The sequence below is a fragment of the Tursiops truncatus genome, chromosome 14 (assembly GCF_011762595.2).
Source record: "Tursiops truncatus isolate mTurTru1 chromosome 14, mTurTru1.mat.Y, whole genome shotgun sequence".
Taxonomy (NCBI): Eukaryota; Metazoa; Chordata; class Mammalia; order Artiodactyla; family Delphinidae; genus Tursiops; species Tursiops truncatus.
The window spans coordinates 53,997,760-54,014,571 of record NC_047047.1 but is presented as its reverse complement, the minus strand read 5'-3'; the positions used below and the strand labels follow the sequence as shown (position 1 = coordinate 54,014,571).

Genomic DNA, 16,812 nt, shown 5'->3' with positions numbered 1-16,812 from the left:
GTAGGCTCTATTTTTTAGTGTTAGGTGGTTTTCTTTCAAAGAGAAACAAATTATATTTGAAATATAAGTCTTTCTGTAGTAGGAAATGATCATATCAAACCCTCTCCCCTCTAAACTGCCCCTCCAGACCCTCAAACATCAATAAAATAATTCTGATTGCTCACCTGAGAAGTATTTAAATGTATTTACAGACCCTAAAAAGCTGGGCCAAGTGTACATAGGATTACTGAAATGGTTCTTTCAGATAACTAGGATGAAAAATGAATGTGGATGAGGCTATGACCCATCCAAGCTATGAATTTCAAGATAATTGTCTTTGGGTAACACTTCACTCTGAAATTATAAATTAAAACCGGTAAGCCAGTGGAAAACAAAACTAGCAGCAAAACGTATGCAAGAGCGACACCTGCTGGGTGTCTGAGAAAGAGGGGAGGGCTGGACTTAGAAAAGCAGAAAACCTTTAAGGTTTCCAGGTTAAATCACTGAAATGGATAGAAGTTTTCTGGCATCTTAAATAAGAATCTTCTTGTTACTGCCACCAAGAAAATGACAGTAAACAGTGTAGGCATCAAATAAGTCATTTATTCTGACTCTCCTTTCCCCAGGTTCCTTCTAACAGCCAAGAGTCTATGATTTCACTGGGTGGTGAATCTGTTTTCCTAACAATAAATAGCACAGATACTTTTTATGGTGGGGAGAGGGGGGTAGGAGCTCTTAATGGCTCTTTTAATAATTAGGATGGCATGTGTAGGTCACTGAAGGCTTAAACATGCAGACAGTAAAAACAAAATTATTTGTATGAAGTCGATCCTTAATTCTCCCAGGATCCAACATTTGGAATATATTTCTGCCTTTGCTAAAATCGAATAAAATTTGGAATTCTGACCAAGTGGGCTGTTTGCCAACTAATCCAGCTCCCACAACTAGCCAGAAAAGGGGGGGAAAATCATGTGTTAAAACCCAACTCTGTGTAGTCAATTCAGAGAAAAATGTAGGCCGGCTCTGGTTGGACACTGGAGGTCCTGGGGGATGAAAAAGGCTAATTCAGGCCTGCAGGTGGCCTGCACCTGGGAACAGAGTCAATATTCAACGTGGTAGCCTCACGTCCTACAGTAGCTGCAATAAACGAGGCTGCCTTGAATGACTGAACTGAAGAAAAAGTCCTCTGTAGGACAGAAGACTAGACTCACAGAAGTGGGGGAGTTGTGAAGGGGAGAAGACGCTTAAGTTTCTGTTCAACATTTTCCTGCAGATTGACTGGGGGAACAATCCACCCTACCCCCAACCCCACAAGTCGTCTTTCTTCAACAAGCCGTTTCTGTTCTTGGAAGAGTTAACTGATTCCCTGCTGCAGGAGAGTCCAAAGCCCTGAGAACTGGGGTGTCTTCCCCTTCCTTTCCTTCCAGAAACGCCAGTAACCTCAGGCAAGCCAAAGCCCTTTCCTCCCGAATGCGCAGTCTTGTGAACTCCACCGTCTTCAAAAACTCAGCAGCTGGTGGCAGCTCTCTGAAGAGCTGGGAAAGGAGGTGGCATTGCTCTGACGCTGTCCTCTGAAGATGACAGAGCCTCTCGGGGCTGAGGGGACGCCAGCTGGACTTGGAGAGGAGGCGGAAGAGGTGCTTGTAGAGGTATTTCATGAAGATCAGGGTCTCAGCCCAAAAGTTGACTTCTGTTTTTTCAAACAGGTAGTCTTCCACCTAAGTCCGACGAAAAAGCCAAAAGTCAACCTTACAGGGGATGCTGACTGGCCCCAGTCCAGAACAGAGTCCTGGCAGATGCAGAAGCAGTGTGTCCCCTCCCCACCTGACAGAGGGCTCACTCTCGCCTGTCAACACCCCTGTACACACAGCACTTGCAGCCTTGAAGGTCACCTTCTATCTTCACTCGTACTTCTCCACTGGAGAGAAATTTTTTTCCCCCAGACTTAACATGACCTTTGATAAAGATGTGTTTGTGGTTCTCAGCCAAGATATTTTGGGGGCTTGGTGCTGAAAAGGGGACCTCAACACAGGAGGGGGCCCTAGACCTGAAGGTGCATCTAGAAATCAGAGAGGAGGGAGGAAGGGAGATCTGAGCAGCAAAGAGCAAAGAACTGACAAACACGAGACACTAGTCTCTCAGTATGAAACCAAATTTCTATAATGCTGGGGATTTTCAAGGTCATTTTATCACAGACACTTTATCTTGTCTCCTAATTTCCCATAAACAGGCTGCTTTTTGAACTCTTGGCCTGCCGGGGATGCCAAGAAGGCCAGCTGAGTCAGACACTGGCAGAGAGGAATTTCAGTTCCCAAGATGCTTTTCCTGCTTATCTGGGTCCTCAGTTTCCCTATCTGTTGACTGACCCCCACCTGGAGGGGCTCATAGTTTTCTTCAAGCAGCAGAGACCCTGGAAGGAACCTGATTCTCTGGAAGTGTTTCACCTTCAAACCTAACCATGGGGAGCCCCTGGTCACTCCAATGTTGACGAATAAGCATCCTCCACAGTTAAACTCTCAACTTCCAAGGGGCCTCTTCCAAGGGGCTTACCGTTGGAACTCCACAGGCCAGCACGAGAGCTGCCCCAGCAGCACCCGCGGGCTGCTGGGGCCATTTGGAGACTCCCTAATTGCTTGCCGCTCTGTAATCTGAGCACCCAGAAGCACGCTTTCAGCAGGCACATCAGGCCCATGTAAGCCTGGAAGTGCTGCACCCGGTGGGTGTAGGATCACTCCCACCCACCTCCACTGCCCGGACACCCCAGGATTACCTGATGCATGCTCTCCACACAGACCGTGAGGTCATCACCCTCCCCCAACAGCCATCCTAGCAGGACTGGGAGTCCAGGGGCCAGCTGGTCCCACTGCTGGAGCAGGTCACACAGCACAGCCAGGGCCAGATCCAGTGCGATGGAGGCGTCCACCCGGCAGAAGGCAAATTCTGTGGAAATGAGAGAGGTGAACCATGAATGTGCTGCTCAGGGCCAACTGGGGAGGCTGTGCAGGACTCCAGGAACGTTAAAGGCTTCAGGTAAGATCACTGCCAGGGACTTCCCTGGTGGCACAGTGGTTAAGGATCTGCCTGCCAATGCAGCGGGCACGGGTTCGAGCCCTGGTCCAGAAAGATCCCACATGCCACGGAGCAACTAAGCCCGTGCGTGACAACTACTGAGCCTGTGCTCTAGAGCCTGCGAGCCACAACTACTGAGCCTGCGTGCTACAACTGCTGAAGCCCATGCACCTAGAGCCTGTGCTGAGCAACAAAGAGAAGCCACCACAGCCATTAATAAATAAATAAATAAATAAATAAATAAATAAATGAAAATTAATTAATTAACTAAAAAAAAAACCCAAAAGAATCTGCCTTACCAATGCAGGGGATACGGGCTTGATCCCTGGTCCGGAAAGGTCCCACATGCCATGGAGCAACTAAGCTTGTGCACCACAACTACCGAGCCTGTGCTCTAGAGCCCGGGAGCCACAACTACTGAGCCTGTGCGCCACAACTACTGATGCCTGCACGCCCTAGAGCCCGCACGCTGCAACTACTGTGCCCACGCGCCACAACTACTGAAGCCCGTGCACTCTAGGGCCTGTGTGCCACAACTTTCGAGCCCGCGTGTTGCAGCTACTGAAGCCTGCCCACCTAGAGCCCGTGCTCTGCAAGAAGAGAAGCCACCGCAATGCAACGAAGAGTAGCCACTGCTCGCCACAACTAGAGAAAGCCTGTGCGCAGCAACGAAGACCCAACACAGCCAAAAAAAAAAAAAGGAAAATCACTGCCACTAGCCTGGCAGGGAAGCTGGTGGAATAGTGGGATACGCTCACTAAGAGTTATTAATCCACTCCTGAATCCTGCTGTCTGTGCAGCTAGAATGAGTCATAGGCCTGAATCCCACCATTTCCATGCCCCCTATCCCAGTGTGGACAGAAGCACAGCCCCACCTACAAGACTAGACATCTATCTCCCCTCAGCCCTTCTAACTGGAAGGATATCACAAAAGCTTCCCACCCAGCGTCTCCTCTGCAGGCCTGCCGACAACGCCTGAACTCCATTGCTTTGTCCCTTCCTCTGAACTAAATCCCATTGAGTACATAACACATTAACTCTCTAACATCTTAGAGCAGGGCATCAGCAAACTTTTTCTTAAAGGGCCAGAAGGTAAATATTTTAGACTTTGGGAGTCTTATGGTCTCTGTCTGAAAGCAGCCATAGACAATATGTAAACAAATGGTTGTGGCTAGGTTCCAATAAAACTTTATTTATGTTACAATAAAATTTGACTTTCATGTAATTTTTGTTTCACAAAATAATATTCCTCTTTTGATTTTTTCCAACCATTTAAAAATGTAAAAGCTGTTGGTAGTTCACAGGCCGCAGAGTGACCGTAGGGGGGCGGGGATTAGCTCACATTCTGTGGCCCTCTGTTAGCGTGAAATCGTTTTTCAGAGACTCATTTTCTTAGCTGGCTGGAGGAAGGGCGCTAAAAGAGTCGAATGGGGTGCAGAAAGAGGAAGTGGGTGCCTTGGGGAAACCATTGCTTACTTCACCATTTTGCCTTAGACAGTCCTAAATATGGGTTTGAAGGGAGGCTCAGGGTGTTGACATTTCTGCTAACAACCCCGTGTCTCCCACCCCCAACCCGGAGGAGGCCTGAAACGTAGGACTGAAATCCCACCGCACAGACAATAAATCTCTATGGACGCATCCATACACCAATGCTTGTCTTTCAATGACACACTTCTACTGAGACCTCATTTTTCTCAAATCCACATCTCCACTCCAGCCCACAGACCTGTCCGTGACCATTTGGCCCCCAAAGAGACTTGCTCAGCACACAGGGAGAAACCTCAGAGTCTGGAATGGAAAGCTGAGTTCCCCAGGGCGTTGAACCAGGCTTAGTGGACCTATTAGGTGCCATTCCCTAAGCAAGTCCTTTCTCTCCAGTCCTTCAGCATCCTTTGGGTTGGGTATTACCATCCCTACTTCACAGATGAGGAATCCAGGCACAGATACGTTAACTCACTTGCGTACAGTCAGAGAGCTTTAAGTGTCTATAAAGAAACCGGAATTGACAACAAGTTTCATGGTGCATGCAGAGTGCAGATTTGGAGGATTAGCACCAACATTCCAGAGATGTAGGTCTTCCTGGTGAGATAAACAGAGTTGGTGAACCTCCAGCAGGGCCAGCACTACATAGAGCCCGTGACTCACGGAAGCAGCCAAAGGATCAACGTTACTATCCTCAGAGCCCCAAATCAGTCCCTCAGGACACCTGCCCCTTAGGCTCTGCAGCCTAGAATCAGGCTTCAAACTGGGAAACAGAAAAAGCTGGGGGGAGGCGTGAAGGTACATTTTAGCTGTCGGTGTGAGCCATGTGTTGGTCCAGCCTTCACCTATAATACAATCTCTACTTTTATCTCTACTGACTCCCCTGTGTAGTTCTCAACTGGTTTAGAGTCTGTATGGGGAAGAGATACCATTAATCAGCATCTTTCAAACCTCCAAGAACTGAAAATACACATGAAGATCAGCATACAATTAAACACATAGCAGATGCTCAAAACATTCCAGTTTATGGCTCTAGAGATCATGAAATCTCTTCCTTTACCCCACTTGATTTGGTTTGAATACTAACACAGGGACTGCCACAAAGAAAGCAAGCAATAAGTTGATAATAACGAACACTTTCCTTCTATTTGAACTCCTATTGCTCCTACCACCGGGAGGGAGGTACCCTTATTTAACAAACAAGGAAGTTGTGCTCACAGAGGTTGGGTAACAGGTCCAAGTTTGCACAGTTAGCAGTGGTGGCACTGAGCTAGGTCTCCCTCAGTCATAGGCCAACCCCCCCTGCAGGGAAGCCATGGAGAAACACTCCCAGTAACCCATGGAGATGAATAAGTCAGACTCAGTTTTATCACTTTTATTCATGAAAAAGAGCTCCCAGCTAAGGGGCCATATTTTGAAAAAAAGGGTCAAAGCTGTAAGTCCTCAGTATTGTGGCACCAGCAGCAGGTCAGCTTATCTTGAAATCTTCCAGAAAAACCTGCCCTCTGATTCACCCATTTTCCCCCCATCCCTTGTTTTTGTGTCCTTAAGGCAAGGACTGAAAGCCCCATAGGGAAGAAAACAGTTTCATCCACCAGCAAAACCAGTGCCTGCAGCTCAGGCAACATTCCTGCTGGGTCCATGAAGAACACTTGGAGGTGACCAGAGATGCCACCAGGAAGGCCAGACGGATGCACCTGCCCCACCTGACACGACACACATCTTCCATCCTGCACCATTTTGCCGTGCATCATGCTTAGGAAGTGGCAGGAGAGTGACAGGAATGACAGAAGCACAAGAGGAGAGCTGGTGAGTTGGCTGGAAGTGAAATCTACTAGAATTATAACCATCCAAACACTGACCCTGCAAGGTGAGGAGAGATGGGGAAGGGACACTGGGTTGGGGGTGAGGGCAGGATTAGTTGGATTTAGACCTGCTTGAGGGGCCAGATGCACCTCACCAAGTTCCCTCTTTTTCTACCTTGCCCTGGATGAAGACAGCTCAGCCAGAACAGCCCAGATCTCTACTGGCCAAATGCCTTCTGAAGGGGAGGCTGAAGAGTAGGGGGAGGAATTTTTCACTTAACCACGCAGGCCAGCCAAGCTCTCACAGGCCTGCAGGTCCATCGAGGAAGCAAGAAAGCAAGTGACCAAGCAACAAGTGTGTCGGAAGAATCTGTTGTGTGTCCAGAACAGCCAAAACAATCTGGAAAAATACAACAAAACTGGAGGACTCATACTTCCCAATTTCAAAACTGGCATAAGGATAGACATAATATAGATCAATGGAATAGAACTGAGTGTCCAGAAATAAACTCTCACAATTACAGTCAATTGATTTTCGACAAGGGTGTTAAAACAACTGGCTGGGGGCTTCCCTGGTGGCACAGTGGTTGGGAGTCCACCTGCCGATGCAGGGGACACGGGTTCGTGCCCCGGTCCGGGAGGATCCCACATGCTGCGGAGCGGCTGGGCCCGTGGGCCATGACCGCTGAGCCTGTGCGTCCGGAGCCTGTGCTCTGCAGCAGGAGAGGCCACAGCGGTGAGAGGCCCGCGTACCGCAAAAAAAAAAAAAAAAAAAAAAAAAAAAGCACAAGCAAAAAAATTAGACTTCATCAAAATTGAAAACTTTTGTACTTCAAAGGACATCATTAAGAATGCAAAAAAACTCACAGAATTGGAGAACATACAAGGGATTTGTATCTAAAATACATAAAAACTCCTAAAACCCAATAATAAAAAGACAAATAACCCAGTTAAAACCTGTGCAAAGGGTCTGAATAGACATTTCTCCAGAAAAGATATACAAATGACCAATAAGCACATGAAAAGATACTTAGCATCATTAACCATCAGGGAAATACAAATCAAAACCACAATGAGAAACTACTTCATACCTACTAGCATAACTTTAACAAGATAGATACTAAGTTTCTTTTTTATTATTGGAGTATAATTGCTTTACAATGTTGTGTTAGTTTCTGCTGTACAGTGAAGTGGATCAGCTATATGTATATACATATCCCCTCCCCCTTGGACCTCCCTCCCTCCCCCATCCCACCCATCTAGGTCATCACAGAGCACCGAGCTGAGCTCCCTGTGCTATCCAGCAGCTTCCCATGAGCTATCTACTTTACACATGGCAGTGTATTTATGTCAAACGTAATCTCCCAGTTCATCCCACCCTCCCCTTCCCCTCCGTGTCCACATGTCCATTCTCTACGTCTGTGTTTCTATTCCTGCCCTGCAAATAGGTTCATCTGTGCCATTTTTCTAGATTCCACATATATGCGTTAATATATGATATTTGTTTTTCTCTTTCTGACTTACTTCGCTCTGTATGACAGACTCTAGATCCATCCACATCTCTACAAATGACCCAATTTCATTTCTTTTTATGGCTAATGTTCCACTATATATACGTACCACATCTTCTTTATCCATTCATCTGTCGATGGACATTTAGGTTGTTTCCATGTCCTGGCTCTTGTAAATAGTGCTGCAATGAACATTGTGGTACATGACTCTCTTTGAATTATGGTTTTCTCAGGGTATATGCCCAGGAGTGGGATTGCTGTGTAGTATGGTAGTTCTGTTTTTAGTTTTTTAAGGAACCACCATACTGTTCTCCATAGTGGCTGTATCAATTTACATTCCCATCAACAGTGCAAGAGGGTTCCCTTTTCTCTGCATCCTCTCCAGCATTTACTGTTTGTAGATTTTTTGATGATGGCCATCCTGACCAGTGTGAGGTGATACCTCATTGTAGTTTTGATTTGCATTTCTTGAATAATTAGTGATGCTAAGCATCTTTTCATGTGCCTCTTGGCCATCTGTACGTCTTCTTTGGTGAAATGTCTATTTAGGTTGTCTGCCCATTTTTTGATTGGTTTTTTTTTTTTTGATACTGAGCTGCATGTATATTTTGGAGATTAATCCTTTGTCAGTTGCTTCATTTGCAAATATTTTCTCCCATTCTGTGGGTTGTCTTTTCGTCTTGTTTATCTGACCAATAAGTATGTGAAAAGATACTTAGCATCATTAACCATCAGGGAAAGACAAATCAAAACCACAATGAGAAACCACTTCATACCTACTAGTATAACTTTAATAAAAAAGATAGATACTAAGTTTTGGTGACGATGTAAAGAAGTTAAAACTCTCATATATTGCTGGTAGGAATGTACAATGGTACAGCCACTTTGGAAAACAGTCTCAAAGTCTCTCCTGCTCTTAGGCATATAACTAAGAGAAGTAAAAAAACGTATGTTCACACAGAAATGTGTACATGAATGTTAATAAGAGCATTATTCATAAAAGCCAGTAAGTGGAAACAACCAAAACGTTCATGAACCAATGAATGCATAAATGAAATGTGGTACATCCATGCAATGGAATATTATTCAGCTATAAAAAGGAATGAAGCATTGATACATGCTACAACACAGATGAACCTTGAAAACATGCTAAGTGAAAGAAGCCAGACACAGAAGACCACATATTGTATGATTCCACCCATACAAAATGTCCAGAACAGGCAAATCATAGAGACAGAAAGTAGACTAGTGGTTGCCAGGGGTTGGAGAATAAGGAATGACTGCTGATAGATACATTGTTTCTTTCTGAGTTGATGAAAATGTTCTCGAATCAGATAGTGGTGATGGTTGTACAACCTTATGGATATACTGAAATTTGTACATATGCACACTTTAATTTGATGTATTTTATGCTATATGCATTACATCTGGGCTGGGGGGCATGGAGAGTGTGGAAGGCTGAAAAATGGCCTCCCAAAAGATATCTATTTCAAGTCCCTGGACCCTGTGAATGTTACTTTACTTGGATAAAGGGTCTTTGGAGATGTGACTAAGTTGAGCCCGATACTGAGATGAGGAGATAATCTTGGATGATCTGGGTGGTCCCTAGATGCCATCACAGTTGTCCTAATAAGAGAGGGGCAGGGGGAGGTTTGACACTAGATGTACATAGGAAGACACACAGAGGAGGAGGTGACGTGAGGACAGAGGCAGAGGCTGGAGTGATGCAAGCACAGAAATGGTGACAGCCTCCAGAAGCTGGTAGAGGCAAGGGCCGGATTCTTCCCTAGAGCCTGCAGAGGGAGTGTGGCCCTGCTGACACCTTAATTTCAGACTTCTGGCCTCTAGAACTGAGACGATAAATTGGTGGTGTTTTAAACCACCAAGTTTGTGGTCATTTGTTACAGCAGCCACAGGAAACGAATACGGAGGAACCAAGGGTAGGTTGTGGGATTTCTTTTTGGAGTGATGAAAATATTCTAAAATTGTTCGTGCTGACGGTTGCATAAGTCTATGAGTATGATAAAAAAACACTGAATCATACTCTTTAAATGGGTGACTTGTATGGTATGTGTATGGTATATCTCAGTAAAACTATTATGTTAAAAAAGAAACTCTGCTATGTGCCCAAGTTAGTTCCAGTTGCTGGGAGGAAGCCTGGCCACAGGGCCTGCCTGGAAAGGAGCCAAATGTCTAGAGCCCTCAAGCTTGCTTGTGGGGTCCAGGCCTCAGGTGCTGGAGGACTCTGCAGAGGTGAATGGTTGGGTCAGAAGGTGGAGAGGAGGCTCGAGAAGACTTCCGGGAGGAGCTGGGACTCTGCCTGGCCCTTTACCATATAGTCAGGAAACAGGTGCTGATGGTCTGCTCTGGGGCCGGTGCTGTGCTAAGTACTGTGGGAAAGCAAAGCAAGTGGCTGACATGTGCTGTCCTCAGGAAGCTGGTGGTCTAGATCGGAAGGTCAGGCTAACACTCAGGCAACAGTAAGGAATCAGGTGCTCCATGGAGTGGTCTGGATCCCAAGAGCTGCAGGAGTCAGGGGAGGGGAGACGTCAGTGCGGGGGGAAAAATCGTCTCCTAGACTCTCCCCCACTGGCTACATAGCTAAGGCAAGCCCCCTCTGGGAGCGCTTCAAGCGGGAAAGGGGTGCTGGCACACACTCATGTCTGTGGGGGCCAGTGCAAGGCAGACTGGATCAACACTCCGTCACTTGGAAGCGAGTTGGAAACCCAGCAGATGAGCGTTTAGAACTGGTTAATCCTGTGCTTTCCTCCTTGAGAATGAATAACTCGCTTGGATTGCAGTGGAGGGCAGCAGACAAGAGGATGCAGGGCTGCTGCCGCGTAGACTTCCTCTTGCTACTGCTCCAGCCACATCAGGGCTCTCTTGCCAAGGCGGACCCTGGGGACCAGAAACTCCTACTTGCTCCCCTGCGGTCTTCTTCCCCACCTCCATGAAGAGGCCCACCTTGGGGCTGGGAGCTGAAGTGCAGGCTTCACGCAGTGTGCTGGATCCACTCAAAGTCCCAGCCTGTGTCCCCTGACTAAGAGAAGCGATCATTTCTAGGCAGGTAGACAAGCAAGTCACAGGCTTTGAGGTCATTTTCAACTGTACTGATTAAAATGAAAAGTGCCGACATAGATTTTTTCTATGTTGCCAACCTTAGAAACCAATTCAGACCATGGATTAGAAACCTACCGTCTGATTCTAAAGTATCATGGGGGAGATGCCTTCTAGACCAAGGCCATTGGTCAAGCCTCCTTCCCAGTCCTTCCCAAGAGAGGTCAAGTCAGCCCAGGAAATGCTGAGCAAATGGTGATGGGTTGGATTCTCCCTGCCACCAGCTCTGGAGAATCCTGTTTCAGGCATTTGTGGGAAATCCCTCAACCCTGCCACCCAACGAACTCTCTGCTCCCTCCACCCATTTACCCATCAATTCAAGCTTTTATCTCCCCACAAGTATTTATCGATCACCAGATAGGGGGCTGGGAGGGAGGGGGGACTGTGAGAAACATGAGGAAAATTCCAGGCCCTTCTCTCAGAGAGCAGATAGTTTAGTCAGAGGCAAGCTGACACCTATGAAGTGTTAGGAAATAGTCCAAGATGGTGCATGACAGGGACTAATTATACCATTACTAGCAGTAATGAAAGGAGAAAAAAAAAAAGTGGGGAGTGGGAGGAGGGAGAGCTTCACGGAGGGGAAACTCGGGCAGGCAGGGGCCAAGCATAGCTGGGATGAAAAGGAGGTGCAGGGAGATTAGACCTGCCTGTTGAAGAGGGGGGTTTGGGGGAGCTGGAGGTGAAGATGGAGGGGCAGACGGCCTAGAGCAGGCTTGCGGGGGCAGAGTTGAGCGAGTACAACTGTGCTTCTTTTTTTGTGAGTGAAAATATTTTAAGGTTTCATTAAGCTGTTTCCAGACAACTTCATCACTTCCAGTCTTCTCCACAGATTCCTGCACATCCCCCTCAGCAGGGCAAGAGCCTGTATTTTAACTAGTCATGAGAAACAAGTGTGGAACCGAAGCTGGTTCAGCTGCTGACTCTGCCATTCAACTCTTGCAGGGTCTCCAGGAACCTCACTGCCTGACCCTCTGACCCTCTACCCCTGCTGACCCTCTACCCCTAGAGCCGAGGCTCTCCGCTCCCCAGGGCCCTCGGAGCCAGGGCTCAGAGGTGGGATCTCCAGGCATTGCGGTCAGTGAGAGGATTTCCTAACCCATCAAAGGTCATCATCTCAGACTTACTTTACCATGAAACAGAGCTCCCAGATGACCCTGACCTGAGACAGATGACCCAGAGGGAAGGTCTGTCCTAAGGAATGGAGAGAGGTGGCCCCTCCAGCAGCTCTGATGAGCCCAGCAGGAAGTCTGGGTCGGGGAACATGGGTATTCATGGTATTAGTCTCTGTACTTTAGCTGAATGTTTTGAAAATTTCATCAAAGAAGATGCGAATGTGCCAGTCGATGCTCCCAAGAGCAGCCCAGCAGGCACTGAGACCACTGCCCACGCACTCATGGATCTACGTCGTGCCCTGGATGAGTCAGCCCCTCCCCTCACTCCCTCTTGGCCATGGTACTAAGTCTGGCTGGGAACTCAGACTTCAGCTGGCCCAGGTGGACCCCTCTTCCTCCTCCTACTTCTGTTTCTTCTTTTTGTTTTTTAAGCCCTGAAAACCACTGTATAAAAGACCGTACACGTAGGACTTCCCTGGTGGCGCAGTGGTTAAGAATCTGCCTGCCAATGCAGTGGACACGGGTTCAAGCTCTGGTCCGGGAAGATCCCACATGGTGTGGAGCAACTAAGCCCCGTGCACCACAACTACTGAGCCTGCGCTTTAGAGCCCCGTGAGCCACAACTACTGAACCCACGTGCCACAACTACTGAAGCCCACACACCTGGAGCCCGTGCTTCACAACAAAGAGAAGCCACCTCAATGAGAATCTCATGCACCGCAATGAAGAGTAGCCCCTGCTCGCCACAACTAGAGAAAGCCCGCACACAGCAACGAAGATCCAACACAGGCAAAAATAAATACATAAATAAACTTATTAACAAAAACCAAAAAGACCGTACACATAGAGGCAACCAAACACACACCGGGGCTCCAGGGTTCCCAGGCCCTACGGGACCCAGCGGAAGTACCAGGCAGCAGTGCAAATGGACGGCTGGGTCCTCACACAAGTTTGGTACAGCTCACATGGTTTTCTAAAAATCAGATTTCTCATAAAAATCCAAATGCCTAGCATCTTTGGAAAATTCAGAAAATTAGAACCTGATGTCTCTATGCCTGTGTTTTACTGCGACTTAACAGCTGCTTGGAGCAGAGCAGTGGCCACGCCCTGTAGGAGGCATGTGTGTGCCCTGTCTGGCCCTACTGCCTCCCACCTCACCCCTGCAGGCATGCAGGCTTGTGGCGCCTACACTAGGGTATCCAGGAGGGCAGCTGGCCTCCAGCCAGCCCCTTACCTGTACAGACGAGAACACTGAGACCCTCGAACAAAGCTCTCTCCTCACATCCCCCCACTGCTTGCTGGGCCTTCCCTCTCCCTCCACCTCTCACGGCTTTGATTTCCTCATCATTCCTTCTGGGCGATGGATCTTCTTCCTCATCTTGACTTAGCCAGGCCTACTCATCCCTCAGCACCCAACTCAAGTCCTGTGGTCCCACTGTGACCTGTCTCTGCTCGTACCTGTATCCAATGTGTTCACAGATGGTGAGGAAATGCATTCCATGGCTGAGCCCCATGTCTCTCCTTTTCCTGGGATCACCCATGAGATAGCAGTGGGCACACAGCAGATACCATTCACTTGGCACTTGACTAGAGTCTTGTACTAAAGCAAGTGACTTAGGGCTTTGTTGAGTTTCCCCAATGGGAAAACCTCAAGATCGCCAAGAGTCCGGTCACACGTGGAGACAGGATTATTGTTGTCACTTTACATTTAAGGCTGTTGAGGTTTAGAGAACTTACTCTTTCAAGATCACGCAAGTTGTAAGCGGTAGGGCCAGACACAAACCCAGATACAGGCTTGTCTGACTCCAGAGCCTGTATTCGGGACCATTCTGCTAAGCTACCTATAAATGTTGAATGAAAAGATGGATGGATGAATAAACTGATTATTTCCTGTTTGCCACCCCCCACCTCCCACCCCCGGACCCATTCTTTGTCCTTCTCTATCCCGCTCAGTGCCCCAGGAATTTGATCTCCATGGATCAACCCAAGTTTCCTTGCCACCTGGCTTCTACCTAGATTCTTCTAATAGGGAGGGAACACTGAGATTTTGGAAGGCAGGAAGAGAGAGAAGTTGGGTGTTTCTTTCCTGTATCCTTCCCTGCAAGTTGCCAAGGTTCTGGCAGTGGCTGTAACCCCTAACTCAGCTCCCACTGGGTTCTGTAACCTCAGTCCCTCTGCTCTCAGCTGCAGGGTGCTAGGGGCAGTGGTAGTTTCCTACCGCTGCTGGTCTCTAAGTGCCTCCCTTCACCTGGCAGTTCTCAACCTCGACATGTTACCCCCAGGGGACATCTGCCAATATCTGGAGACATTTTTGGTTGTCACAATTCAGAGGAGGTGGTGCTACTGGCATTGGTGGGTAGAGGCCAGGGAGGCTGCTAACCATCCTACAATGCCCAGGACAATCCCTTCTCCAAAATGTTGACAGTGCAGAGGCTGAGAAACCCTGCTTTAACCCTACCCACAACCTTGCACAACTGCAAAGAGTCCCTTCAGTGAAATCTCTTGAAGTAAACACATGGAGGGAGGGATGGAGCTCTTCAGTGTTCATCAGGAACCAGAGGCCTGGGTCTCCACCTGGGGCAGAGGAGGAGGCACCCCCCTTTTCTGGAAGGCAATCCCTAGCTTTACCCCCACCAGCTCTCTGGGCAGAGAGGTGACAACAGGTGGAAAGCAGCCACGTGAGATGAACAGCCTGCTACAGAGCCCTTTCTGTTCGGCAGTGGAAAAATTTTCCAGTTCTGGAGGGAAAGGATAAAAAGACCATCATTTGAAATTCTAAAAATACTTGGGGAAAAAAAAATCTTTCAAATATTAGTAATTTGCTTTTTCTTAATTTTCTAGCTATTTTCATATGGAACAAATGATCTGGGTTCCCAAAAGTTCCTGTAGACCCAGCTCCCAAAGACTGAGATCCCCACAGGTATAGTCACGTGCCTGATGCAAACATTTTTCCCGGTGACCTATCATGAAACCAGAGATACTGCAGCAAATCCTTTGTTTTCATTCTAAAGAAAAGATATATTTAAAAAAAAACACCTTTATTTTTAAGGTTAAAAAAACTATAATTTAAAAAATGTGGGCACACCTCAAATCACTGGGTAAATATATATACGTATATTTCCCCTCCCTCCCGGTTTTAAAAATGGATACAGCCTACATGAATGAAAACAAGTCAGCATTTCCTAAGAGTTAAAAAGTGTGCACTTCTTATTCAGTAGGGCCATACTTCACCAAAAAGGGGTTGATAAATTAAATTACAGCTGGTTAATAGTTCACTTGGCTCAAAGCTTATAAAAATACTTGCCTTTGTTCACTTCTAACCACACCAAAGAATAAGAAATGAATTCAAACAAATATCACCCTCAGGCAACAACACTGTGGAAAAGACCTGGTTCTCCTAGAGGCTTGCAATCTGAGGAGGAGGGAGTGGCACCCACCAGCTCTCCACCTTTCCAAGGGACTGCAGTTTTGTGTGCAACACTCTGTCCCATTTCTTGTGGTGACCTCCCAAGGTCAGCGGGGAAGAGTAAGGCACACGTGGACTTTGTCCGTGGCTGTTCCAGAGCAGGATAACCAAGGCGTGCCCCTGGGGCCCTGGTGTGTGAAGAGGCCACAGGGTGACGGATGAGCTGGATCCAGACCAGAGATGCTCTGAATGACAGCGTTGGGCCCACACTTGGCATTCCTCTGTTCAGTGAGGATAGATCACGCCAGCACTCCCTTCCTGCGTGGGGTGCTAAGGCAGCCTCTTGTCCCCAGATGAGCTGGGCCCTCTCTAGCACTTCCCTTGCACTTGGCCTGCTCCTTGGTGATTTCACTCTGTTGAGCTTCCCAAAGCGGGCGATCACCTCCACCTCTTCGTGGAAACTGAGCGCCTTGTGCACTTTATTCCTCTCTACATGGTCACTCACCCCAAAGTGCTCCTCCTGGAAGGGGCAATCTGACCCCTCTCTCCCTGCCCCTGCCCAGTGAGCCAGTGAGGGCAGGCAGGAGAGCCTTTGATGGAGATGGGGTACAATGAGGATGCCTATAGATTGGGAAGCCCTCTTGGGGGCGGGGGGAAGCTGGGCAACCTGAGATTGCTTCCTCCATCAGCCTCTTCCTCTGCCTGGGCAGAGTTCAGCAGCTCTGCAGGCACATTCCACGCTCCTTATTCACCGGCTTGGATCTTGCAATTTCTCTTTTCCCTTTCCTTGAAGTCACTCTAGATTTCTTTAGTTGATTTCACTATTAGAATTTCTTTCTCTTACAGGGAATTTCTTCTCAGCCTGAGCTCTTAGGACTGACCAGCTCCTTCTGAGTTCTTCCTGAGGCTTCTCTGGCCCTCAGCGCACTCCCTCATACTCCTCCCTGGTTTCCCACTCCCATCCTCAACCCTTTCAGCTTATTCAGGGCTTGAGGTGGGAGAGAGGAAGAAACCAAATGACTGATTCATTTCAGCACAGCTGTTGTGAGCACAAGGCGCTGTGCCAGGAGCCAGAGCTCCCCGGAAGATGTGTCCAGTCCAGGCCCGGGACACAGCACACAGCTCCAGATGGGGGGCTGCCCAGCTCCCCCAAACACACTGGTGGGATATGGAAGGTAGTGGATGAGGATGGTCCGGAAGTGTATCTGAAGACTAGAAATTTGAAATCAGAAACATCCAGGATGGCAATTTTTCTCTCCTGAGAACCTTCCCACTATCACCTCCCAGCCTTTATCCAGAATCCAGAAAGCTCCCTTATAGTATCCTCTCCT

The 16,812-nt window shown here is 47.8% G+C and overlaps 1 protein-coding gene across 6 annotated transcripts in view; it reads right to left on the bottom strand.

Moving 5' to 3' along the window:
• Positions 1 to 562: 562 nt before the first annotated feature.
• Positions 563 to 16,812, bottom strand: part of THADA (THADA armadillo repeat containing) — a 313,717-nt gene continuing 297,467 nt past the window's right edge. For all 6 annotated transcript variants that reach the window (XM_073791400.1, XM_073791399.1, XM_073791398.1 and 3 more), the window contains 2 exons: positions 2,750 to 2,919; positions 563 to 1,697 (listed from right to left, as the gene is read on the bottom strand). In XM_073791400.1, coding sequence (XP_073647501.1) covers positions 1,305 to 1,697; positions 2,750 to 2,919 — 563 coding nt within the window. In that variant the 3' untranslated portion in view covers positions 563 to 1,304. The remainder of the gene's footprint in view (positions 1,698 to 2,749; positions 2,920 to 16,812) is intronic.